Source organism: Vittaforma corneae, assembly GCF_000231115.1.
Source record: "Vittaforma corneae ATCC 50505 unplaced genomic scaffold supercont1.1, whole genome shotgun sequence".
Taxonomy (NCBI): domain Eukaryota; kingdom Fungi; phylum Microsporidia; family Nosematidae; genus Vittaforma; species Vittaforma corneae.
The window spans coordinates 305988-328200 of NW_006889834.1; the positions used below are offsets into that span (position 1 = coordinate 305988).

Genomic DNA, 22213 nt, shown 5'->3' on the forward strand with positions numbered 1-22213 from the left:
CGAGTGAGTCTTTAGGATGATAAAAATAAAGAAGCCTGTAAATGACTTGACATTCATTGAAATACTGCAGAGATCTTTTTATCGAAGTTTCTGTGGTTGGCTTGGGATCATGTTTATTTTCAAGATACATCCTATCAAACAAACTGCATCGTATCAAAAACTCGACTTGACCATCAATATAGCCAAGCCAATGGGCAATATGAGGTGGGTAGCCAACCTGTATATCATAAAACTTTTGTATAGTTTCTAGTTTTCTATCAACTTTGGCTTTATCAACGATACTGTCTTTCGCCTGGTACTTTTTTGAAACCAGAGAGTCCGCAAATTTACGGGCTGTCTTTTGATACGTGTTCTCGTAGACATCATCGAACATTGACATTGGAATGCATGTGACTTTAACTAGAAACAGCAAGTTACTTAGAACATTGGTCTGGATGATCTTAAGCCACATTAATAGGGGTAATCTGGAATGGCATATATAAAAGGAGAAGTTATGCTTGACCAGACTGTAATACAGCATAGCTCTCTAAACCAATGCCTGAAAGCTTGCAAGCCCATATCTAACATAGACGCTACTTGGCGCTGACAGAATATTCAACAGTACTGTCTATTTAAACTTATATTAGTGTAGCAAATCAATGCTGATACCTGTTATGCTACATTCCATTATATTAATAAAGTATATTTAATTAGTAGAATAGCTGTTTAGGGCACTGCTGCATAAATGATGACCACTGGTATTTTAGCTGGTGTCCCAATAGGTGTGGCTTGACGGTGCAAAATGGATGGCATAGATATTGGAAAGATACTTTGTATTTATTTTTCATTGCTTTCAGATACGCTGTTGTCCTCTATTCCGTACTCTTTCTTTTGCTGTTCTGCGGCTTGTCTAAACAGCTCCATTTGCATCTTCTGCAGTTCTTCCATCGATTTTCCACTGTCCTTAAACTTGTTCTGCCGCGAAGGCTTGTGTCTGGAATACTCGTCATAGTTCTTTGCTGCAACATCACACTCTTCAACAAAATCGCCAAATCCGCATTTCTCCATCGACTTAAACACGTGGCTGGTGCCGATTGTCTTTTTGTTTTCCAATTCGCAAAGCCTGTTTGCCTCCAATGCAATATGGCTCAAAAACAAACGAGCTGAAGCCTTCAATAACTCCCTAACATCCTTAGACACTCCATAGTCCTTGGGGGTTACATCGTGTATTAAGCTGTCCACAGTGGCCCTTGGAAGCTCAGAATCATCATCTGACTTTTCAGGGGGCATAATCCCAGTCAATTATTTCTGTATTTATAGTTTTGGCAGTCCTGTAAACAAAATTTTCAGGCCGGCAAGAACTAGAAAACCAAATATACTGGCATTACAAGGCCAACGTGTTTTATAAGCATGCCTAATAGTGATATAAACAAAGAACTCGCTGGATAGCCATTTTTGGCAATCTAAAATATGCAAAAGAATCGCGGGCATCTATTCAGTTTCCTCAGACAAGATGCCCAAATGCAAAGTTTGCACGACAAAGTCTCAAAAGAGCTCCTGGAGTCGCTAGAAAAGTTTTTAGACGATAAAATAGAGCTAGACGATCTTCTGATTGCACAGGAAAGAGAAGATCTGGCTTGCCGATATGAAAGCTGGGATATGATGAAAAAAGAACTGAAGGAGAGTATCTTCCAGCTGGCAGAGAGGCTCTTTAGAGCGGTCAATGAGTGTGAAAGGGAAATAAAGACCCTTGAAAAGCTCAATGAGTCGAAAAGTATCGAGTGTGATTTAGAGGAAGTATCATCGCATGCCCAGCTGCTAAGCAGGAACAGGGCGCCGCCCGTCGGGTTTGAACATTCAAACTGGTACCTAGGACCATACCCCGCAGCTCATATGATCGAGATGCTCAGAGAAGGGGCCGAAGAAAAGAAACAAGACTCCTGAATCATGGCACTTAAGCACATAATTCTTAAGGCCATTTCTGAAGATGCGATGATATCTGTAAACAGCAGATACTTAGATGCTCTTCCATAGCGAACCTTTAACAGAAAAGTTAAAATATGAAACACCGTACAACAGAAGATAGGCATGTATAAAAGAGTCTAACTTTTCCTTAGAACACAATTCATATTTAATTAAAGACACGTTTTCTTTATAGTGAACTTCTGCCTGTCTTATTTTCGCACACCACTGCTAATAACCAAGTCTCCATCCACCGTTTTTATTTCCAACTCCATTTCATTTGCCAGGTGAAGAAGAGAGATAAGACAAAAGTGAGGAGAGATGTCTTTTGACTCTTTACTTGTGTAGGTGTCTGGAACCCGGCTGACGATTTGACTGAACCTGGTGCAGCTCCGCATCAACAAGGAAGAAACGCTATCCTTCAGTCTTTTAATATCAACTCTTTTTGGAGCTCTCGAATATTTCAGTTGAATTTGCTTATCAGGCATGCCATTTATGGCCTTATCGTTCAGAATTAAAGAATTTTCAAAGTGCTCGGTGAAGTTATCATTCGTATCAAGGTCTGCGGCTGCATGAACATCCCCTCCTGGACCACTGTCCAGATCTTGTCCAATATTAATACTGCCATCCAGGCTCTCATAATCTTCACGAATGCAGTTGCTTGCATTACGAACCGTGCTTACAGAGAAGTACCCATCCACCTTGAAAAATTTGTACAGGTCCTTGACTTCATACGAATAATCTTCAGGTAAAAAATTCTTGCACCTTCTCCTCTCTAAAATAGCCTGCTTGCTCAGGACAGTGTCTGACTTGTTTTCAAGCAAACTTTGGTCTATCTTTGCCGTGAAATCTAGGAAATGTCTCTGTTTTGGCTTTTTTTCCCCGTCTCCCTTGCTTTTGCTTCCTATCTGCACCTTCCAATGGGTAGGTCCTGCCCAACCTCTGAAATATCCAAATGGGGACTCATGAAAAGCACCCACTTTCATTTCATCAACTAAATTAATTTTGTTTGTGCTGTTGTTCTCGTTTTCCTTTGAGTCCTCCTCATTTGAATCGTAATTCTGCCCATTGCTTTGCTCGCAAACTGTAAAGTCGTTCATGTCAAACTCAGGTGCTTGATACTGGTCGCTTGAAGCATTACCAATAGCCATCTCAAAATCCTTTAAACTATCACAGACAGGCAGTTGCTCTATTTCAATGTCAATTCTCTCGTCCTCCATCACAATATCCCTGGTGTTGCTGCTAAACAGAATCATTCCTGAGCTTGTGGGCTCCAACACATCCATTAAAAAGTAATCGTCGGTCTTTAGTAAAATGGAAGAGAATAAGGGATCATAAAAATCCAGAGCCTCCTTCTCCTTTAGGTTAATATTTGATAGATTCTTCTCAATAAAATTTGACTTCTTTCTTGCCCCAGTCTTCTTCTTTGTTTCCTCATCTTTACTGAATATTTCCAGTAGCTTCAGTGTGTTTTCGGACACATCGTCCACTCGGGTTGAGTACACCTTCATGCATCCCTCGAGAGTACTGGACGCTCTTTGAAAGTTGATGCCGTCTCGTGCTGTAAACTTGTTTGCATTTACAAAGTGTTCTATGAGTGTTGACTGCCACGCATTCCTTGATGTTATTTTGTTTTCGGCCGAGGCCTTTAGCCATGAGTTTAGATCATCCTGTGCCATGATGGGTGTGGGTATAAATAGCTATATGCAGACAGGCAATGGCAACAAGTTTTAAATAGAGTCCTGCTCAATATGTTTTCACATATAACAGATCTATAGTAGACCTTAAGTTTACCACTTAAAGTTACACTTAAAAGCCAACTACTGCATAAATAAATGGAAAGAGATGTCCTCAATGCCATTCTAGGCTCGTATTCGAAAATATTAAACGAAATATCGGAAATTAAGAAGATGATTGCTGCAGGCCGAAATGACAGTGAAGGCAAGAGGAATATGATGCTGGAGTCATTCATTCTAAATTCGCAATTTAGCAAAGAAAATACACAGAAGCATATCAAAGAGCGTATTAGTGACCGCAATGAACCTAAAGGCAATAGTGTTAAGCAGGATAAGATAAACGAGCGTACCGAAGACTACCATAATATCAGCAAAAGACGGGTAAGTAGCATAACAGGCAGCAATAGCCAGAGCCAGACAGGCAATCTAAGCATGACACACGACCGAATACCAACAAAATGCAGCACGCAATCCAATTATAAGAATTATAAGAGCTTTGATCCCGATAGAGGCTTTGAAATTGAAAAGTGTCTTTCGCAAAGAGCTGATAACAAAGTGGATCTGCAGGACTATCCATCGCAAGGCAGGGGAAAGTTCAGGAAGAGATCAAAAATTCAAGAAAGCTATAACTGCAATAGAAACGAAAAGAATGGCTGGGAATTTTTCAATAATCTTGAAAAGGAAATTGAAGAAGCACTATGAGCAAACCAAGTGTCTTGCATAATATGCACTTGCAATGTGGATCTATTTATAGCGCTGTGCATTCTTTAAATAAACCACCTGCCAACCAATGCTTCTTGCATGGCTGTACTTGTAAAACAGCTTTTAATATTGTAAAGTGCCTTTGAACATTTTCAAAATATTATTTATTTGTCATCCCTAAACATGAGCGAGAAAGACTACAAAAAGCTTGTTGGGAATAAGTCAAAGCTTTCTGAAAACTCATTCTGTGTAGACTGTGGGACAAAAAGTCCAAAGTGGGCGTCTGTGCGATACGGAACATTCTTCTGTCTGGACTGTGCGGCTGTCCACAGGTCTCTTGGTGTGTACTTGGACTTTGTGAAGAGCGTAAATCTTGATGGATGGGACAAGGAGTCCTATTTACCAATGGAATATGGTGGGAACAAGAGGTTTGTAGATTATGTAGAAATGAAGGGACTGAAAGACCTCGACATTGAGAGCAAGTACAAGAGCAGCGAGATTATTGAGTATTCCAAGGAGCTGATGAAAATGATACACAAAGAGACAGGACTTGATCTTAGATCATCTGAAAGAAAGGCGCCACAGACCAGCGGAAGGGTAGCTAGGACACAGCCGCATGTTGAAGATAAAACTGAAGTGCTAAAGCCATCAATCTACTCTGGATCTGTGGTTACTTCAAGTCTATCCAACCTGGGATCTGCGATTGGCTCACAGGTAAAAAACATTAAAGAAAAGACAGTGGAGTATGGAAGTAGAATAGGAAGCACCGTTAAAGAAAAAGCAAAATTGCTACTCGAGAAAGGATCTGTAAGTTACTCAGGGGATATCAAGGGGAAGAAAGATGCTAGTCTTAAGACACAGCAAAACCACACCAAGCCTGCAAAGAAAAGTGATTGGAGCTGAACACTATTAAAATTTAATAAACTTTTTGAGATTAAACTGAAATACCAAAATGAGTGCTTTTGTATACTTAGAGAGTGACCCGGCAGGTAGACTGAAGAATATGCAAGGCACGCATTTATTTGTGTATAAATTTATTAGCTACTTATTTGTCATAAAGTCATCCGTTTTTCTATCTGCTTAAGCTGGCTTTTTGCGAGTTTTACATCAAACACCTCCTCAGAAATTAGGCTCTTCAGGTCGTGAGCCATTTTAGCAACATCCTCGGGAAGCTTAATCGACGAGCCAAGGAGATACTCTAAGTGTTTTTGATGCTCATTTCTAAAATCGATGGCTTCGGCTGCTTTTCTGTCCTTTTCTCTTTGGTCTCCAGCTTCTTTTATCATTCTTAGAACCTCCTCCTCGGTCAGACCCGACGACGGTGTTATTTCAATTTCCTGTCTTTTTTTGCTAATGCTGTCCTCTGCGCTTACTTTTATAATCCCATTTGAGTCGGCCTCAAACGTAACATCTATTTTGGGCTTTCCACGAGATGCTTTTGGGATATTCTTCAACTTAATCGATCCCAGAAACATATTTCCAGAAACAAGGGGCCTCTCGCCCTGATAAATTCTAATGTCAACTTCTGTTTGATTGTCTTCTGACGTAGAAAAAGTCTCCGTTTGCTTAAACGGTATCGTCGTGTTTCTGTTTATGATTTTGCTGAATACCCCACCTAGCGTTTCAATTCCAAGACTGAGTGGCGTAACGTCCAATAGCAGCATGCCGTCCACTGATCCACATAGAATTCCTGCCTGTATTGCTGCACCTTGTGCCACAGCCTCGTCTGGATCCACGTCCGTGATGGGGTCGGTTCCAAAGATCTCTTTGACTAACTTTCGTATATATGGCATCTTTGTCATTCCTCCAACTAGAATAACATGCTTGATATCCTTTTTTTCAAGGCCAGCATCTCTCAATGCCCTTTTCGCATGGCTCTATGGTTCTTTGTGCTACTTTCTTAACAACGTTCTCCAGCTGCTCCCTGTTGATTTTCAGATCTAAGTCATGTCCTGGCACGATGTCTTCAATAAAAACCTGTGTTGATGGCTTTGATGAGAGCTCAATCTTTGCCCTTTCGGCCGCTCCTTTCAGCTTCTCAAGTGACACAGTTTCATATCTAGCCTCATGCCCTCTTGCTGCTCATGCATGTTAATTATAAATTTCATAAGTTCACCGTCAAAGTCTTCACCACCAAGAAACGTATCACCATTTGTAGACTTAACGTGAAAAACACCGTTGTCTATCTCCAAAATCGATATGTCAAATGTGCCGCCGCCAAGATCATACACAGCCACATTTCCTCCAGCGCTTTTATCCAGTCCATATGCCAGCGCTGCTGCTGTGGGCTCGTTTATGACCCGTATGACATCCAATCCAGCTATCCTACCCGCATTTTTTGTAGCCTGCCTTTGGATGTCATTAAAATATGCCGGCACTGTTATGACAGCCCGTCTGACCGAAGATCCAATATGATTTTTTGCAATCTTGCTCTCGGAATTGCTGGCAGAGGCAAATACTTTTGAACCAAGCGCATTCTCGGCAATTTTCTTCATTTTTGAAAGAATCTTTGCTCCTATCTGTGCTGGCGAGTATTTTCCAAAACTTGTCTTTATCCAAATATCTCCGTTACATGACTGCATAGTCCTATATGGCAATGCTTTGATATATTCTTGAATGTCAGGGTCTGTAAATTTTCTGCCAAGCAGTCTTTTACTGGCAAATATTGTGTTTTCGGGATCGGTATTTAGATACTTTTTTGCCTCTTCGCCAACTATTTCTTCCTTGCCAAGCCGCACAATCGACGGTGTAGTCGACTTTCCATACTCATTCCTCAAAACGATAGGTCTGTTGTTTTTCATTATAGCAACCACTGAATTTGTTGTCCCCAAGTCAATTCCCACGACATACGGGTCTTTTACTTGCTTTCTATATGTGTCTTCGGGCATTTGGGGTGTGGACTTTAACCGTAAAAATACAAAAATACTCACATCCAAGAAGCAGTTGATCCGTACGTAGTTTGAGCACGCCTAGTTCTTTGTTGCTAGCCATAAAATCTGCCCATGTGTGGTATTGCACAATCTCTTTGCTGTATATTGCCAAAATTTTCACTTTCCAATACATGAAAGGAAGCCCATGGGTATTAAAGGACTACTTCCAATTCTGAGGAAAATACTCAAGAAAACTCACATAGGTAAATACTCAAACAGGAGGGTGGGAATAGATGGGCATTCCTGGATACACCGCATCATTCCTTACATTGCTGCAGATCTTTACTGTAACAACCCCACACAGAAACATCTGGACCTCTTCATGGCTAAACTTAGTGGCCTGCTGGACTACGGAATCACTCCCATATTTGTGTTTGATGGCGATTTTTTAGAAAGCAAGAAAAAGACCATCCAGGAAAGAAAGCAGCTGAGAGAGAAGTACAGAGCAGAGGTGGACTTTTTCTTGCAGAGAAATGATGTGCCAAGGGCCAGGGAGCTCATGAAAAGATGTGTGAGTGTTACACCTGAGATATTACACTCAATACTAAGAGTCTTAAAAGCCAACAATATTGAGTTTATTGTAAGTCCGTACGAAGCAGATGCGCAATTATACTTCTTGCAACGGATAAAATACATCGATTACATTCTGACTGAGGATTCCGATCTGGTTGTCTATGGCGCAACTAGGATATTGTACAAATATGATGGCGTCCATGTGGAGGAATACGACTCGGCAAGGCTGCATTTGTGCAAGGACAAGTACTTCCAAGAGAACATCCTCGACATTTGCATTTTGAGTGGATGCGATTATCTCGACTCAATCAGAGGAATTGGCATTGTAACTGCATATGAGAAGTTAAAAGAGCTCGGAGATGTTGATAGCTTTGTTAACAGCATGATTTCCCTGAAAAAAAATGTTCCGAAGGAATATATCAGTGACTTTGTCAAGGCAAAAGCCACTTTTCTCCATCACATTGTCTATAACCCTTACACGATGCAAAGGCAGTTCTTAAGTGAGCCAAAGATCGCTTGCGAGTTTCTAGGATCTTTGGAAAACTCTTCGTTCACTTTCAACACCCATCTTGGAATTGAACAAAAATTGGACAGACACTTTATACCCAAGGCTATAGCGAAGAGAACTACAGAAGATAAAGAGAACTGCTCTTCAGAAATACCAGAAGACTACATTCTCGATTCAAATCTAGTTCTTCCGTATTTTTAATAAAAATTATCCATTCTTTGGTTTTAGACACATCCTAAAGTTCAATTCAAAACCGCATATCGAAGGCAAAATCCATCCTGCAGATTCTGGAGATGCTTGAGAAGGGTCATTTGAGCCCATCAAAAATCTCACTAATTTGGCATGAGACACGCCCAATGGTTGCTTTATGTATTTGTTTGATTTTAAAATTTTTATTTAATAGTACCCATGGATTCTCAGTTCTACAATTTTGATTTTGAAAATGGTCCTACTCCAGACACCTCAGAGACAATACAAATATCCTCCCTTGCTCTTTTGAAAATGATGAAGCATGGAAGAGCAGGCATCCCTCTCGAAGTAATGGGATTGATGCTTGGTGAGTTCGTAGACGACTATAATGTTAGGGTTGTCGATGTATTCGCTATGCCCCAATCTGGAACGGGAGTAACAGTGGAGGCAGTAGATCCAGTGTTCCAGACCAAAATGATGGACATTCTCAAAGTCACAGGACGACAGGAAACAGTTGTCGGATGGTACCACTCGCATCCAGGGTTTGGGTGCTGGCTCAGCTCAACGGATGTCTCAACCCAGTCTGAGTTTGAGAAGATATGCAAGAGGGCGGTTGCTGTTGTTATTGATCCTGTCCAGAGCGTCAAGGGGAAGGTCGTGATCGATGCTTTTAGGAACATCAACAACCTCGGCTTGAGTGAGCCAAGAATCAACACATCAAATATTGGCTTTTACAAGCAGCCGTCTTTCATCTCGATTGTGCACGGATTAAACAAGAGCTACTACTCGTTCAATATAACCTTCAAGAAGAATGATCTTGAGCAGAAGATGCTTTTGAATATGAACAGGAAAACCTGGGCGAGCAACTTGAAGATGAGGCCGTCCGCAGACTGGAACATTTCTGAGTTGATTTCAAAATATGCAAAAATGGTGAGAGAAGAGAAGGATCTGAAAGGAGAGGATCTCGAAATGAGAAAAGTAGGCAAAGTTGACTATAGGAAAAGAGTGGTTGAGAAATCGAACCAGATAATCAAAGACGAAACAATCAACAATTTGCTGTACAACATTCATTATTCTATATTCCAATAAATTGTCTTTATTGAAGGTCCTGTATTCATATACGCATGCGTATAAGCAGTAAGGAAACTAATCAAAAATGGTTAGATGCCGAGCAAGTAATAATTTAGTTTATATTTATTGCGGCCTGAGATCATCGTAGATTGTTTGTATGCTTCCGTACTTGTCTTTAAGCTTCGCCGATATGATCCTCAATCTGTTAAATATTGACGCGGGCTCTGAGCCTTGCACCAGTCTTCCAATAGCATCCTTTGCTATTTTTATATTTTCCTCACAACCCAGCAGCGATACCCGTTCATCCCTTAGTATGAACTTACATCTAGAGAAGTTCTCAATGCTCTCTTTAATCCTCCCGTCTCGTCCTATAATGCGCCCAATTGCACGTGATAAGTGAGAGCTCTTGAGCTTGCGGATATCCTGAATATGGAACGATTCAGTGAACACGTCCTTAAATTTCATAATTGCAACTGCATCTTCGGGCTTGAAGCCGTCCAAAACAGCCTGGATATACGTCATGCTCCGTTCCAAATAGCAGAGATCGGCGGTCGAAGGGCACGTTCTAATCTCAACGTGCTTGGTCTTGGGGTTAAATCTGATCTGTAGCTTGCCCAGTTGTACTATTGGTGTGTATATCTTCATCCATTCTTGCTTCAACACTCTAACTCGGCTCTCTGGAACTGGAATTGATCTGTAGTGGGCTTCTTGCTCTTTGCTTTCCATGGCTTAAAATTTTTAGAAAGATATAAATAACTAAAAGAGGAGTTTAATGTTTAGATTGCAGATAGTTGAGTAGGCTGGCCTAGCATAGCCAAGCAGACATGCTCCAGCAATACTGCTTTACCCATAAAACTTGATATTTTAAACCGCCATAGACATGTCCAATGCAGCACTGCTGGCCAGAGCAAGCTTTGTATTTAAATGGAGAATCAGAACAGTTTTTCATCATTATCAGCCAGGGATAACACAATTCATCATCTTCTCGGGGGTGCAGTTCTTGAAAATTTTTAAGGAAAGTTCAAGAAGAAAGCCAAAATACAATGGCCTTGGCGCAGGCATGAAGAGATTGGTGCTTTGGCTCTTCATCACCAAAATAAAGATAAGCACAGCATTGCGCACTCAACAAAATATAGTGTATATTAATGTTAGCTTTACCTTACAAAATTTAACACATAAGTTCCCATTAAACGTTTATTTAGGGGGTTCTATTTTTTTAAGTTTATTTTTCAAACAGTATTTTGCGCCAATAAGTACATGGTCAGATGGAAAATGAATGTTTGGAAGCCCAACACATTGCGCAGTGTACTCCTCTTCTATTGGCGACAATACTCCCGTGAGCACAAGCTCTTCGGAGTAGAAAATATAGTCTATAACTTCTTTGAATGTGGGTGTGAAGTTTGTGAATGTTATGTCCTGGCCACCATATGAGTCCAGCAGCTTCATACTATGGCTAAACCCTGCGTTAAAGGGTGTATAGTCGTACAGCCCAAACCCGCTTCCATCTATCTCCTGCTCTGCAACCAGCTTGTACACAGGAGAATCTCTAAGACTATTAAAATCTCCCATGAAAAGCATGGATGCATGCTTATACTTCTGGCGTATCTTTTCGACATCTTCTATAAGCAGTATTGCTTGGAGCAGTTTAACATCGGAATACTCTGGGTCCCAGTGAATGTGTGTATTTACAACGATAGTTTGAAATCCATCCTGGCTTTCCAAAACTGTAATCAAAGTTATGTTATCCTTCCGCATGTTTCTATTTATTACATCCTGATTGGTTGCAAACCGCGAATCGGTAATGATCTTTTGAAAAAAATCCACATTGATCTGCTCTATTAATTTAAATTTGTTCCTTTTCCAAAACGTGGCGCAGCCATCCACCATCCGCTTGTCTGCCAGTGTCAATGATCTGCTTCTAGGCAGAAATGTGCTGTCGTATTCCAGCTTCTGGTCCAGTTGGATTTTGTAGTATTCGTGATACAGGCATGTTTCGATCTCTTGGAGTGCTAGAATGTCCACATTGTACGACAGTATGCTGTTTAGGATGTTTTCCCTTCTAAGCTCAGGATTTATGACCCAGGAGGGCGCATATGTGCACTTCACTGCGTAAAAGTTGGATAAGATATTAAAGGTGCCGACCGCTATGCTGTCCAAGCACTGGTTGTCTTTACGAAATACCATGTCTATCCATGCCCTATCGGCTGGCGGTGGATATGAAGTGTTGTTTTCTCTGCAGAAATGGATTAGCGTCTTGTCTTTACAGAGCGAGTTGAACGGTGCGATCAGCGGATTATTTGTGATGTTTAGTATTTCGAGGTTAAACAGCGTCCCTAGTTCCATAGGAACACTCGAAATGGAATTGTCATTGAGGTACAGCTCTTTAAGAGAAACGGCCTTTCCGAGCTCTGGAGGAATACTCCGTATTTTGTTATGTGATAGATTTAGTTTTTCTAAGTTTCTCAGCTTGTATATTTCCCTTGGAATGTGCTCGATTTCATTGTTATTCAGCAATAGCTCCTTGATTGTGGTGTGCAGCAGAAACGGGGAGCTGAGTGATTTTAAGCCCTGAAATGAGAGATCTAACCCCACCACTCTTTCTGCAGCGCACTTCGGAGGACTAAACTTTGAGTTTTTGCGTTGTTTCTCTTCCATTGAAGGAATAAATTTTTGTTGGAAAAAAGATTGCAAACATTGGCTTGGCAAAGTGAAAGGAAAAATTTTTGAAAAATATTTAGGTATAAGAACACATGTAGCGTTTATAGCAGGCTTGCATCACTTTACAAGTACGGCTTTGGCATGTTTTGGGCACTGCTAGTGACACCATAAAACTACATGCATTAGCTCAACTGAATGTCTGATTTTAAAAGTAAAATTATGATTTATTTAAAATCCAGATCCAAATATCCTAACCTTGAAGTTCTGCCCAAAAGAGGTGCACAGGAGCCTCTCTAGTGCAGACAGCTCAGGCTTAGACCAGCACTGGTTCTTACTATCAAGATAGACAATTTGAGTCGTTTCTTCTCTACTTTCGATTTCATTTGTCCTGCCTGCAACAACTGCCGGGAAGACCAGGTCGCCAAGGATGTCCTCGCGGCTCTTGATTGGGTTAAAGATCTTTGATGATGGTATCTCGCCACCCTCCTCATCACAATCATGTATTTTGGAATCTCCTTCTTGAGTGCAGCCGTCAGTTCCTTTGAGTGTAGTTTGGCGTAGATAAGAAGTTCTAGGGGCATAGTAATGACCATTGCTTTTGGAAGATCCTCAGAGAAGGAAAAGGGCACAAGAGAAATGGCCAATAAAGCATTTTTCAACCCAGGCTCGTTTTCAAGTGGTGCGGAAAGAACTCTTGAAAATATCTTTGCGACTTTGTTCTCTAATTCAGTCTGGGTGCTCATTGGGGGAAGTGTGGCTTGAAAAATTTTAAAAAATTTTACAAGGCGAAGAAAAGAACCAGGAAAAGAGAGTATGTAGTCAGCCATAGCAGTGGCACAATGCAACTAGGATGGTACAGCGTCAACACGCCTTACAACCTACCAAAGCTTTGTATTTCAAAACATTTATTCACTTCGTACAATAAATCGGCAGAGTGTGTCGTAAAACTTGCCATAGTCGATCTTTTCCGTGTTCAGCAGCCCGGGCTGGCTGGGATTGACGTAGTGCAGCAGTATCCTCTCCTGGCTCTTTCCCTCGTTGGTTTCTTTGTACTGCGAAACTGGTATTCGATCAAGCAATGAAAGACTGTACTGCTTGGCCTCCTCGATGATTTCTTTAAAAAATGAAAACTCAGGTTTTTGGTCCAGGCCCTCCTTTACCCAATCAGCGACATACTTGCCCTTCCACAGAAGAACGTTATGGAAAGAATCCAGGACAAGAATACACTCGGGATTCAGGCTTGACGTGTCCAGCTCAACTGGCATGATATCTCCCTGGTAATGGAACGAAATCAGAGAGGGCTTTATCAGCTTAATAGCATCTTCGGTTATCAATTTAAATAGCAGAACTCTAAAATATGCACTCTCATCTTTTGAAATGCCATCTTTTTGGACCAAAAGGCTTCTTCTAAAGAAAAACATAAAATTAGGATAGTACGACATTGAATCAGGCAGAGACACACTCGACGGATTGTCCTTCAAATAGCTGCCATATTTCTTCATAAATCTAATCAAAGTCTTGTCAATAGCATTTTCAAAATCATAGACATTCTGGAAGTTTCTCATCAGAAAAGCTCTGGCCTGGAAGACACAGGCTGCCTCCTGGTCGAATCCTGCACAAATTCTAGACTTGTCGTTCGTAAACATTCTACTAAAGCTGGTGGCCCTTGTCACTATTTTTCTATCGCTTCTCTGATACTGGGTAATTACTTGAACGTACCCGAATTCCTCAGGTCTGGATGTTGTTGTATTCTCAAGCAGGATTGTGATGTTGGTTTTGGGATAGACACACCCGACCTTCCATCCAGCACCATACGACTTGCCTTCCCCGAGGATCCCCTTAACAGCCAGGTTGTGTGAGGTCTTTACCTGAATCTTAACGTTGAATCCCACTCTTAAAAATCCATCCTCTTCCCTCTCAAACATCTTGCTCAATGATTTCATTTTTATTTCCTCATCAAAGTCCTGCGCCATAATCAAGCATCCACCTGTCAGCGTGACAAGCGGCTTTATTTGCTCTATCCCAATATCCGCTATCGTCTCTGCTATGATATCAACACTGTGGCCAGAGGCATTCAGTTTATCTGCAAGATTTCTAAAGTAGGCTGCAGACTCCTCTAAGTCCAGCTTTTCATAGGTAGATCCTGATATTTCTAGCAATGCGATCTTTCCCGGCCCATAGGTGCAGGGGCCCTGCGTAAATATCATATACTTCACGCTGGCCTCACTGAAGTGGGCGCCATCTATCAGAGACATGGCCAGGGAAAATGCAGAGCCAGTGCATCTCAGTGGCCTATATCCATGCAACACTGAGAAGGGATCTGTCTCCAGATTATCGATGGCTTCAAGAATCTGCTCTACCTTGTCCTCCTTCTTTACTAAGAAATTTCGGACATCTCCAATATTGAATTTTCCTAGCATCTCCTTTGTATACATATTTCTACCTGAAAATTGGTAGACTGATTTCATATCCTCTTCTGCAAACGAAATCAGGGTGATGTTGGTGCCGAAAAACACCAAGCACACCATAGCATCGTCTGGAATGCTCTTAATCGTGTGGATAAGACCCCTCTTCATTAGTTCATGTCTTTCTTGGTCGTATGTGCAAATATCTATCAAAAGTATAAATACTGGAGAAAATGAAGTACTTTTACTCAAAATGTACTCAACAGTAGAGTTGCCTTCTATTAATTCTGGGAGCATGTTCTCTGGAGTGATATCTCTAGCATGGGGCGGCAACATATTTCTAGCATTGCAAAAGACACAAGCCCATGTTTTGGATCCAAAGTCTATTACCGACTGCTGGCACAGGATTGACTGGCACCCCTGGCAGGGAATAGGTTCACATGGAAGGGAAAGACAGGGCTGGTGAACGTTGTACAAACACGCTATGGGTATCAGATCAGTTTTTGTTGGCAAGACTGGCCAAATATTCCATGTGAGTCTTATTCCATCGATCTGCTCGATAGTTTTTATTGTTTTTTCCATGAAGGGTGGAAACTTTGTTTGAAAAAAGACTAAGAGAGGACAAATAAATTAGAGTACGAACTATTTAAATATATTCAAGACTACTTATTAAGTCTGCCGACACAAAGGAGACAGATGTAGCACGCCATAAATGTGCTACGGCAATATCTATGATTTCAACTATTAGCTTTAATATTATTTGTGTGTATTACTACAACAAGCTTTCATACAAGCATATGAATGCATATGTTTTCCGTGCTAAGCAATTCTGTTACACTCCTAATCTAAAACTGTTTCATACCTGAAGTTTTGATTTTGGAGGTAGAGAGACAGTCACTGAAGTATGGCTGATCCACAGAAAAAGAATAGGAAATTCAGAATCAAGTGGTGGTGGGACTCAGAGGATGAGCAGGCAGCCAAGAAAGATCCACAGTATGCAGAAGCATTAGAAAAGGCCGACGATATGATAAAAGAAAAAGATTTAGACAAGAGGGAAGTTGAGAAGAAGAAAGATGATATAGTTAAAGAGGCTATTAAAGAAACTAAAAAAGAAAACGAAGAGGACTCAAAGAAGACTGCGGCAAGTGCTCAAGACGGAAAAGCATCATCAAGTACCCAGGTAGAAAACAAAGACAAGAAGGATGGCAAAGGCTTGTTTCATAACTGGTTTGGAGATGATGAGGAAGGACAGCATGATAAAAGGGATAAGAAAGAGAACATGGCCCAGAGGGACACCAGCAACAAGTACAGTGCCAATGGTGAGGAAAATGTGAAAAGTAGACAGCCCGCTGATCAAAAGAAAATTGATAGAAAAGACGATGCCAAGGATACTTTAGCAAAGGAAAACCAGCAGGGCCATGGTAAGGACAAGGACGAATCACGATATAAGGGATGGTTTGGCAACAAACAGCCAACAAATGAAAAGACCGATCAGAAAGAACTCTCTCGTGAACAAAAATCGGCAGAACAGCCTAAAAAAACTGATCAAAATAAGAGCACTGCGGACAAAAATAAAGGTTTTTGGAATTGGGGTCGAAACCAAGATGAAAACGGAGAGTCGGAAAGAAATAAAGCTTCAAATAAACCTGAAAGAAATGGCCAAGGTGACGGCACAAAACAAGAAACTAAAAAAGTGAGTGAGCAGAAGTCTAGAGCCGTGCAGGATGTGAATGCAGGGAAAGACAAATCCGATAGACAAAAAATATCCGATGACAGACCAGGCAAAAGCAAACTAGATGGAAACAGAGATGCTGGTAAGAACAAGGAAGCTGGTAAGGAGAAGCCAGATAAAAACGAAAAGAAAAACGATGCAAATGAAAAGGATGGTGAGAGAGACAAGAGCGAAAGAACAAACACTCTTTTAGTCATCTGCGGATGTATCAACGTTGTTCTTGCCATTCTTTTCTTTTTATATACCGAGGTTTGGGCTGACGCCACTGTCACGCACAACATGCTTCTTGTTGGAGTGCTGTTACTTGTGATTTTGATACCATTTATACTTCTTCCTTTTTATAAAAATTTAATATGCCGAATTTTAGCAGTACTATCGGTCATTATTACCATTATTTTACTGGTGTATCTATTTATTAATAGAGCAAGAGTATTTTACTACCAGCTACTGGTTCGAGAGGCCGATCGTCCACAGTTTGAAAACATAGAACGGATGTACTGGTCCGAAAGAAATCCTGTGCTCTTCAATGTTCTGAAAGACGAGGGATACTACATAGAAGAATGGGCAGAAAGCTCAAAAAAGAAGGGTGCTAAGATATTTATTTTAAAGGGCAAGTTAACTGGAACAGACAAAGAGTGGCAGTATGACAGAGATCTGGCAGAGCAAACACTGAGAGATAACATCGAGAAAGGCACAGACGAAACTGGGCCCGCAGTGGCATATTCGTTGATCAGAGTCAGCTGGACCACAGACAGGGCCGAGGAAATACTAAAAGAAATCAAGAAGACCAAGTTTAGTAAGCTTGGAGAGAACTATGTGTTTGTAATTGGGGTTTTTGATGTTGGAACCAGGTTTGGAAGCATTCTCGGATCTGAGCCCGTGTCTATTGATGCAGCATCCGAAGATCAGCCAAGCGCTGGGGGTAAGCTATCCAGGGAGTTTAACAGCAAAGTATAGAGATGCAACGCCCAGAACGTAGTTTTGTATTGTGCTGTTCTGGATATGCTTTATTTGCTCATAAAACTATTTCCACCCATGCCCATGGGTATCATAGAAAAGCTTCAGAAAAAGCTAGAAGGTGGAAAGTTCAGACTTTTGAACGAGAAGCTGTACAAGAACAGGGGGCTGACAGAAAAAGAGGCACTGGACTACCACAAATACTATGAAAGCCAGGTGAAGAAGTGGCCATGCGATCCAAAGAAGACTATTATCAATAAGATAAAGAAATGCGGACAGGACAACTTGAAAATAGCGGATTTGGGATGCGGCTCATGCGGGATTGCAGAAAATTTCAAGAATGTTAGTTCCTTTGACAAGTATCCAATCAACGACAAGGTTGTAAAGTGCGAATTAAGGGAAATCCCAGTGGAGGATAAGCAGTTCGATGTGGCTGTCTGCTGTCTTAGTCTGATGATGACGAATATTGCAAGAGTTTTGAGGGAGACTAATCGCATTCTTAAGGTGGGTGGGGTGTTTTATATGTCTGAGGTTGCAAGCAGAGTGAAAAACATGAAAAAATTTATAAACAGCGTTGAAAAGCTTGGATTTAAGGTCCAGGATGTTGACAAGACCAGCACCTACTTTTTCATATTGAAATTTGAGAAGATCAGCGATGTCAGTACTGAGAATAAGTTACCAGTGGTGGCACTAAGCGCCTGGACATATAAAAAGAGATAAAGCGAGTATAACTCAATGCCCAATGTCTTGTTTTATCATTTCTTAACACACCACCGCTTAAGATGAATATTGATGTACTGGATAGCTTTACTATCCATGCGACTGTGATGTACATTGGTCGTTTATGGCAATGTGGAATTCGCCTAGTCCCACTGCTATTGCAGTGCTAGCTTGTAGTAGATAAAAATTTTCCATCCCATTGAAAATGCCACAAAACGAGTATGTGGAGGAGGCAATAAAAAAGTATGGCAGGCCACTGGACTATGAAGTAAAGAAGGCAAAGAGGGAGGCAAGAATGGAGAAGATAATCGCCAAGAAGGTAGTCATGCTCACTGGAATAAAAGCTAAGCTTTTCAAGAAGAAGATGCAAGCAGAAAAAGTACAGCTAAAGAAGAATATAAAGCTGAAGGATACAAAAAAAGCACATGCCAAGTCAGAAACTACAGCGGAGGCCCTTCCCGCATTCCTGCTCGATAGAGAAAATGATCATGCCAAGAAGCTTAGCTCGAAAATAAAACAGAAGAGGCAGGAGAAGGCAGCTAAGTACACTGTTCCAATAGCTAAAGTTGAGGGATTGAGTGAGGCCGAGGTGTTTGGTGTGGTGGCATCAGGAAAAAGAAAGAACAAGCACTGGAAGAGAATAGTAAACAGGCCCTGCTTCGTGGGGAATGATTTTACAAGAAAGGCACCCAAGTTTGAAAAATTTATTAGGCCCATGAGCATGAGATTTGCCACAGCGCATGTGTCTCATCCTGAACTTAAGACAACATTTAGACTGTCTATTTTATCAGTGAAGAGGAACCCGCATTCTGAAGTGTTTACTGGCCTGGGCGTGCTTAGCAAAGGCACGATTATTGAAGTCAATGTCAGCGAGCTTGGAATTGTTGATGGCAGTGGGCAAGTTGTATGGGGAAAGTATGCGCAAGTAACGAACAATCCTGAAAATGATGGATGTGTAAATGCAATACTATTGGTCTAGACAGAACATTAACATACTTAAATAAATATCTAATATTATAGCTTGTCTAGTTTAACCACAAACCGGCTGTTCAAAACTTTTTGAGGTGCCAAGCATATCATATTTGATCAAAGTCCGTACTTAATCAGCTTTTTGAAACCATAATCTAGGCTAAGAAACATGTGCAGGTCTTGCTTCACGAAACATCAGGCCCTGTTCTGTTGTGTGCATGCTCAGCTATTCCTCTTGTGTTTTTATTGCACCATTTGAGACCTATCTACACTGTTGCTGATCAGATTAATTGTGATCATTTTCAACAAAGTTTAATCAAAAACAGATCAATAAAAATTTGCACACACCGTCATGAAACTTGATCAGAACATAAGCATACTCAAAATTGCTAGAGACTTGCTCGTGCTCATGGGTGTTGCACGGCTCACCAATGACCTGTCTGAGCCAGGCACAAATCCACCAATGCGTGATGCCCAGACAACGACGGAGACTGGACTATTCGACTCCAGCGACGAGGAACCTGAACAGACCAACGACTTCCCCCAACTCCCGAGCACTGTGGTATCAGAAATTGCAGGTATACCTCTTTTCAGTGGAACACCATACACCGATGTGTTTAGCAAGATCAACGGACTCGAAAGCACACGTGAGTTCTCTGACGACATCAGTGCGCTGACATCAGTTCTTTTGCGGATTGACGACCAGCAGTTCTTTGATTTTTGCATGCAGCAAACATACTTTCCAGGTTCAACTTCCGAGCTGAAAGATCTTTTTGAAAAACTGGGTATTTACAATAATTACACTTTCATCCGTGATCTAGCTAAGTTAGTTGAAGTACACGAATCCAGGGAAAGGCATAGACAATACTTTGAAAAGATAAGAGATTCTTGCCAGTCTTCGCCCTCAGATAGTCTGGGGCTCCCTAGATCCAACAATATTACTGTTGAGAGTTATGTAAAATATTACAGTATGCGTGTTATTACAATTAATGATCTCACTTCTCAGGAAATATTGTTTCCTCAAAATCTATCTATTAGCTGGTGGGGTTTTTGGAAAGATGCAGGCTGGCATTTGTTTGGATTCAGTTCGGAATTACCATCACGATTCTTTAGGTTCATCCACTTGCTTTGCAACTTTTCAATTAAATCGAGCATTCAAAACAAAGAAAGCAAAATTAACAATCTAAAGATTATTTTTGCTGGCTTGCGCAATGCTGATATGCGTGGAGCATTGCTTCGACGTGTCAAGTACATTCAAAAGCTGCGATGTCTCAGAATATTTGGGCTAACGGGCATAATTCCCCTGCACTTTCCAAATCCAGAAAAGATTCTGGATATTAGCATTCAAAGCTATGATTCAATTGATCTTAGAGGCGACAACTCGAATTGGCTACTGAAGCATCAAAGCTTAGAAATACTTACTTTAAATTTTGGAAATTCATTACTGATAGCTGAAGAGTTTACACCACTAAAACAGCTCGAACATTTAAAACAATTGATTATTGTTTGCGATAAGGGCAAAGGCAATTTCAATACTGCCGGTTGCATAATCGTATCTAACCCAGAAGCACAGCCTCTAGCAGATGGTGATCAGATGAGATCGTTGACTTTGAAAGAGCTAAAGTGTCTAAAATACTTATCTCTGACAACTTGTTCGTTAGATTTATTAAACGTACAAGAAGTACCTAGTTTAAGCAGCATTGATATGACAAAATGCAAGATAACATCTTTAGCTTTACAAAAAATGCCTGGGAGCTGTGAGTTAAGGCTGAACGAATCTGAATTTTATTCAATAGCCATACATAATGTTACTGGGCCAATGTCTTTAGTAGTGTCAAATTCATCATTTGACCTGCTAAGTTTGCGCAGTATAGATAATATGAAATGTCTGATTTTAAAGAAATGCACATTTAAGTCTATAAACATGCAAAAAGATCAACATATTGACAAGTTTTATATTTCTAATTGTGACCTTTCTAAAGACAGTTCAGGATGGAAGGTCTTAGTAGCCCTAAGGTCTTTGAAAGCCTTGGTTGTTTATGATTGTAAGGGTGTTTTGGCGCTTCCATATGAAATTAGCGAGATGGGTAATTTGAAAGCGTTGATACTCGATTTACGAAACTGTGAATCAATTAGTGTTGAAAAATTCAGTCCAGGATCTGAGGAGCATGGAGACGACATTTCACTAAATGAATCATTTAGGTTTCCTAAAACTTTGAACAGCTGCGAACTTTTCATAAAAGACGACCACATTCAGTCTATTCCAGCCAAATGGTTTGAAAACTGCGATCTGTCACATCTAAGACTGGTTATAAACGAAGTGGAGTACGAAGTAGCTGAGGATTGTCAAACTATACGTAGGAAATAAAGTCTAACTGAAATTTTAATTTTTGCACTGTTCTTACCCTGTAAATAGAAATTGGCATTTTATCGCTCTTAGATCTATTAAAACTGATGTATCATGGTTATTGATCCAAGCAGTTAATCCGTCAATAATGAATTGTTGAGGGCAATACTGCGCTATTGAACTTCAAATATATAATGCTCTTGAATTGAGGGATGAATATGCTCGTATTCTCAAATATCAACAAATTAAGCTATAGCAAAAATATTAGCTGCCAAAGGAAGTTGGTGGCATTGTGACAAATACAAAGTTTTTAACGAAGAAAAGACTTGTGTCTGCTCTCCTGGTAAATGCTAAACTTATTAGATTTATTTGGCTCAAATGCTGTTGCCCTGCATTCTTCTAAATAAATAAATACTCCGTTATACAAGCCTGCCCTTTTATGATATGACAAAAATTCACGAGTAGATCAGTGTTAAATATCACAAGAAAATGTGAAGGAACACACGTATCTTTGCTATTGTTAACGGATATTCTATACATTCACCATCTGTTTTTAACACAAAATGTATTATGGCGTATTTTCTACTACAAAGACATTTCTTATGTCAGAAGATTACTTTATGTTCTTATAGGCTCCATTGAAATACCACTAAACTTATGTTTTTTCAAATAAAACTACTATGGTAGCGGTTTCTTTGACCTTTGTGTCTAAGTAATTTGTTTTAAGTTTGGTCTCCTTTCTTGCTGGTATTCTTTTAGATATGTGACAGATGTTTAAAATTGCTATTTTTGACTATTTCATCTTTTGATTGATCTTCAAGTTATCAGATGCTTG

The 22213-nt window shown here is 40.5% G+C and overlaps 19 protein-coding genes across 19 annotated transcripts; 10 read left to right on the top strand and 9 right to left on the bottom strand.

Annotated features, from left to right (window-relative positions):
* Position 1: 1 nt before the first annotated feature.
* VICG_00221 (uncharacterized protein) lies at positions 2–451 on the bottom strand (the record flags this gene model as incomplete). Its single annotated transcript, XM_007603612.1, has 1 exon — positions 2–451. A coding segment is annotated over one exon (450 nt), but the record flags the coding sequence as incomplete, so codon positions are not given.
* A 365-nt stretch (positions 452–816) lies between these two features.
* On the bottom strand, positions 817–1269 carry VICG_00222 (uncharacterized protein; the record flags this gene model as incomplete). The annotated part of the gene is made up of 1 exon (XM_007603613.1): positions 817–1269. The coding sequence occupies one exon, from the start codon at positions 1267–1269 to the stop codon at positions 817–819; it is 453 nt and encodes a 150-aa protein (XP_007603675.1).
* Positions 1270–1449: 180 nt separating this feature from the next.
* Positions 1450–1923, top strand: VICG_00223 (uncharacterized protein; the record flags this gene model as incomplete). The annotated part of the gene is made up of 1 exon (XM_007603614.1): positions 1450–1923. One exon carries the CDS (start codon positions 1450–1452, stop codon positions 1921–1923), a length of 474 nt encoding a protein of 157 aa, XP_007603676.1.
* Positions 1924–2153: 230 nt separating this feature from the next.
* On the bottom strand, positions 2154–3620 carry VICG_00224 (uncharacterized protein; the record flags this gene model as incomplete). Its single annotated transcript, XM_007603615.1, has 1 exon — positions 2154–3620. The coding sequence occupies one exon, from the start codon at positions 3618–3620 to the stop codon at positions 2154–2156; it is 1467 nt and encodes a 488-aa protein (XP_007603677.1).
* A 156-nt stretch (positions 3621–3776) lies between these two features.
* On the top strand, positions 3777–4379 carry VICG_00225 (uncharacterized protein; the record flags this gene model as incomplete). Its single annotated transcript, XM_007603616.1, has 1 exon — positions 3777–4379. One exon carries the CDS (start codon positions 3777–3779, stop codon positions 4377–4379), a length of 603 nt encoding a protein of 200 aa, XP_007603678.1.
* A 183-nt stretch (positions 4380–4562) lies between these two features.
* On the top strand, positions 4563–5282 carry VICG_00226 (uncharacterized protein; the record flags this gene model as incomplete). Its single annotated transcript, XM_007603617.1, has 1 exon — positions 4563–5282. The coding sequence occupies one exon, from the start codon at positions 4563–4565 to the stop codon at positions 5280–5282; it is 720 nt and encodes a 239-aa protein (XP_007603679.1).
* A 149-nt stretch (positions 5283–5431) lies between these two features.
* Positions 5432–6238, bottom strand: VICG_00227 (uncharacterized protein; the record flags this gene model as incomplete). The annotated part of the gene is made up of 1 exon (XM_007603618.1): positions 5432–6238. The coding sequence occupies one exon, from the start codon at positions 6236–6238 to the stop codon at positions 5432–5434; it is 807 nt and encodes a 268-aa protein (XP_007603680.1).
* Positions 6239–6409: 171 nt separating this feature from the next.
* VICG_00228 (uncharacterized protein) lies at positions 6410–7267 on the bottom strand (the record flags this gene model as incomplete). The annotated part of the gene is made up of 1 exon (XM_007603619.1): positions 6410–7267. The coding sequence occupies one exon, from the start codon at positions 7265–7267 to the stop codon at positions 6410–6412; it is 858 nt and encodes a 285-aa protein (XP_007603681.1).
* A 187-nt stretch (positions 7268–7454) lies between these two features.
* On the top strand, positions 7455–8531 carry VICG_00229 (uncharacterized protein; the record flags this gene model as incomplete). Its single annotated transcript, XM_007603620.1, has 1 exon — positions 7455–8531. The coding sequence occupies one exon, from the start codon at positions 7455–7457 to the stop codon at positions 8529–8531; it is 1077 nt and encodes a 358-aa protein (XP_007603682.1).
* Positions 8532–8738: 207 nt separating this feature from the next.
* On the top strand, positions 8739–9608 carry VICG_00230 (26S proteasome regulatory subunit RPN11; the record flags this gene model as incomplete). The annotated part of the gene is made up of 1 exon (XM_007603621.1): positions 8739–9608. One exon carries the CDS (start codon positions 8739–8741, stop codon positions 9606–9608), a length of 870 nt encoding a protein of 289 aa, XP_007603683.1.
* Positions 9609–9713: 105 nt separating this feature from the next.
* Positions 9714–10316, bottom strand: VICG_00231 (uncharacterized protein; the record flags this gene model as incomplete). The annotated part of the gene is made up of 1 exon (XM_007603622.1): positions 9714–10316. One exon carries the CDS (start codon positions 10314–10316, stop codon positions 9714–9716), a length of 603 nt encoding a protein of 200 aa, XP_007603684.1.
* Positions 10317–10470: 154 nt separating this feature from the next.
* Positions 10471–10866, top strand: VICG_00232 (uncharacterized protein; the record flags this gene model as incomplete). Its single annotated transcript, XM_007603623.1, has 1 exon — positions 10471–10866. The coding sequence occupies one exon, from the start codon at positions 10471–10473 to the stop codon at positions 10864–10866; it is 396 nt and encodes a 131-aa protein (XP_007603685.1).
* Positions 10785–12245, bottom strand: VICG_00233 (uncharacterized protein; the record flags this gene model as incomplete). The annotated part of the gene is made up of 1 exon (XM_007603624.1): positions 10785–12245. One exon carries the CDS (start codon positions 12243–12245, stop codon positions 10785–10787), a length of 1461 nt encoding a protein of 486 aa, XP_007603686.1.
* A 296-nt stretch (positions 12246–12541) lies between these two features.
* VICG_00234 (uncharacterized protein) lies at positions 12542–12991 on the bottom strand (the record flags this gene model as incomplete). The annotated part of the gene is made up of 1 exon (XM_007603625.1): positions 12542–12991. The coding sequence occupies one exon, from the start codon at positions 12989–12991 to the stop codon at positions 12542–12544; it is 450 nt and encodes a 149-aa protein (XP_007603687.1).
* A 162-nt stretch (positions 12992–13153) lies between these two features.
* On the bottom strand, positions 13154–15235 carry VICG_00235 (uncharacterized protein; the record flags this gene model as incomplete). Its single annotated transcript, XM_007603626.1, has 1 exon — positions 13154–15235. The coding sequence occupies one exon, from the start codon at positions 15233–15235 to the stop codon at positions 13154–13156; it is 2082 nt and encodes a 693-aa protein (XP_007603688.1).
* A 322-nt stretch (positions 15236–15557) lies between these two features.
* VICG_00236 (uncharacterized protein) lies at positions 15558–17342 on the top strand (the record flags this gene model as incomplete). The annotated part of the gene is made up of 1 exon (XM_007603627.1): positions 15558–17342. One exon carries the CDS (start codon positions 15558–15560, stop codon positions 17340–17342), a length of 1785 nt encoding a protein of 594 aa, XP_007603689.1.
* Positions 17343–17426: 84 nt separating this feature from the next.
* VICG_00237 (uncharacterized protein) lies at positions 17427–18062 on the top strand (the record flags this gene model as incomplete). The annotated part of the gene is made up of 1 exon (XM_007603628.1): positions 17427–18062. One exon carries the CDS (start codon positions 17427–17429, stop codon positions 18060–18062), a length of 636 nt encoding a protein of 211 aa, XP_007603690.1.
* Positions 18063–18267: 205 nt separating this feature from the next.
* Positions 18268–19041, top strand: VICG_00238 (uncharacterized protein; the record flags this gene model as incomplete). The annotated part of the gene is made up of 1 exon (XM_007603629.1): positions 18268–19041. One exon carries the CDS (start codon positions 18268–18270, stop codon positions 19039–19041), a length of 774 nt encoding a protein of 257 aa, XP_007603691.1.
* Positions 19042–19383: 342 nt separating this feature from the next.
* Positions 19384–21399, top strand: VICG_00239 (uncharacterized protein; the record flags this gene model as incomplete). Its single annotated transcript, XM_007603630.1, has 1 exon — positions 19384–21399. One exon carries the CDS (start codon positions 19384–19386, stop codon positions 21397–21399), a length of 2016 nt encoding a protein of 671 aa, XP_007603692.1.
* Between the last annotated feature and the right edge of the window lie 814 nt (positions 21400–22213).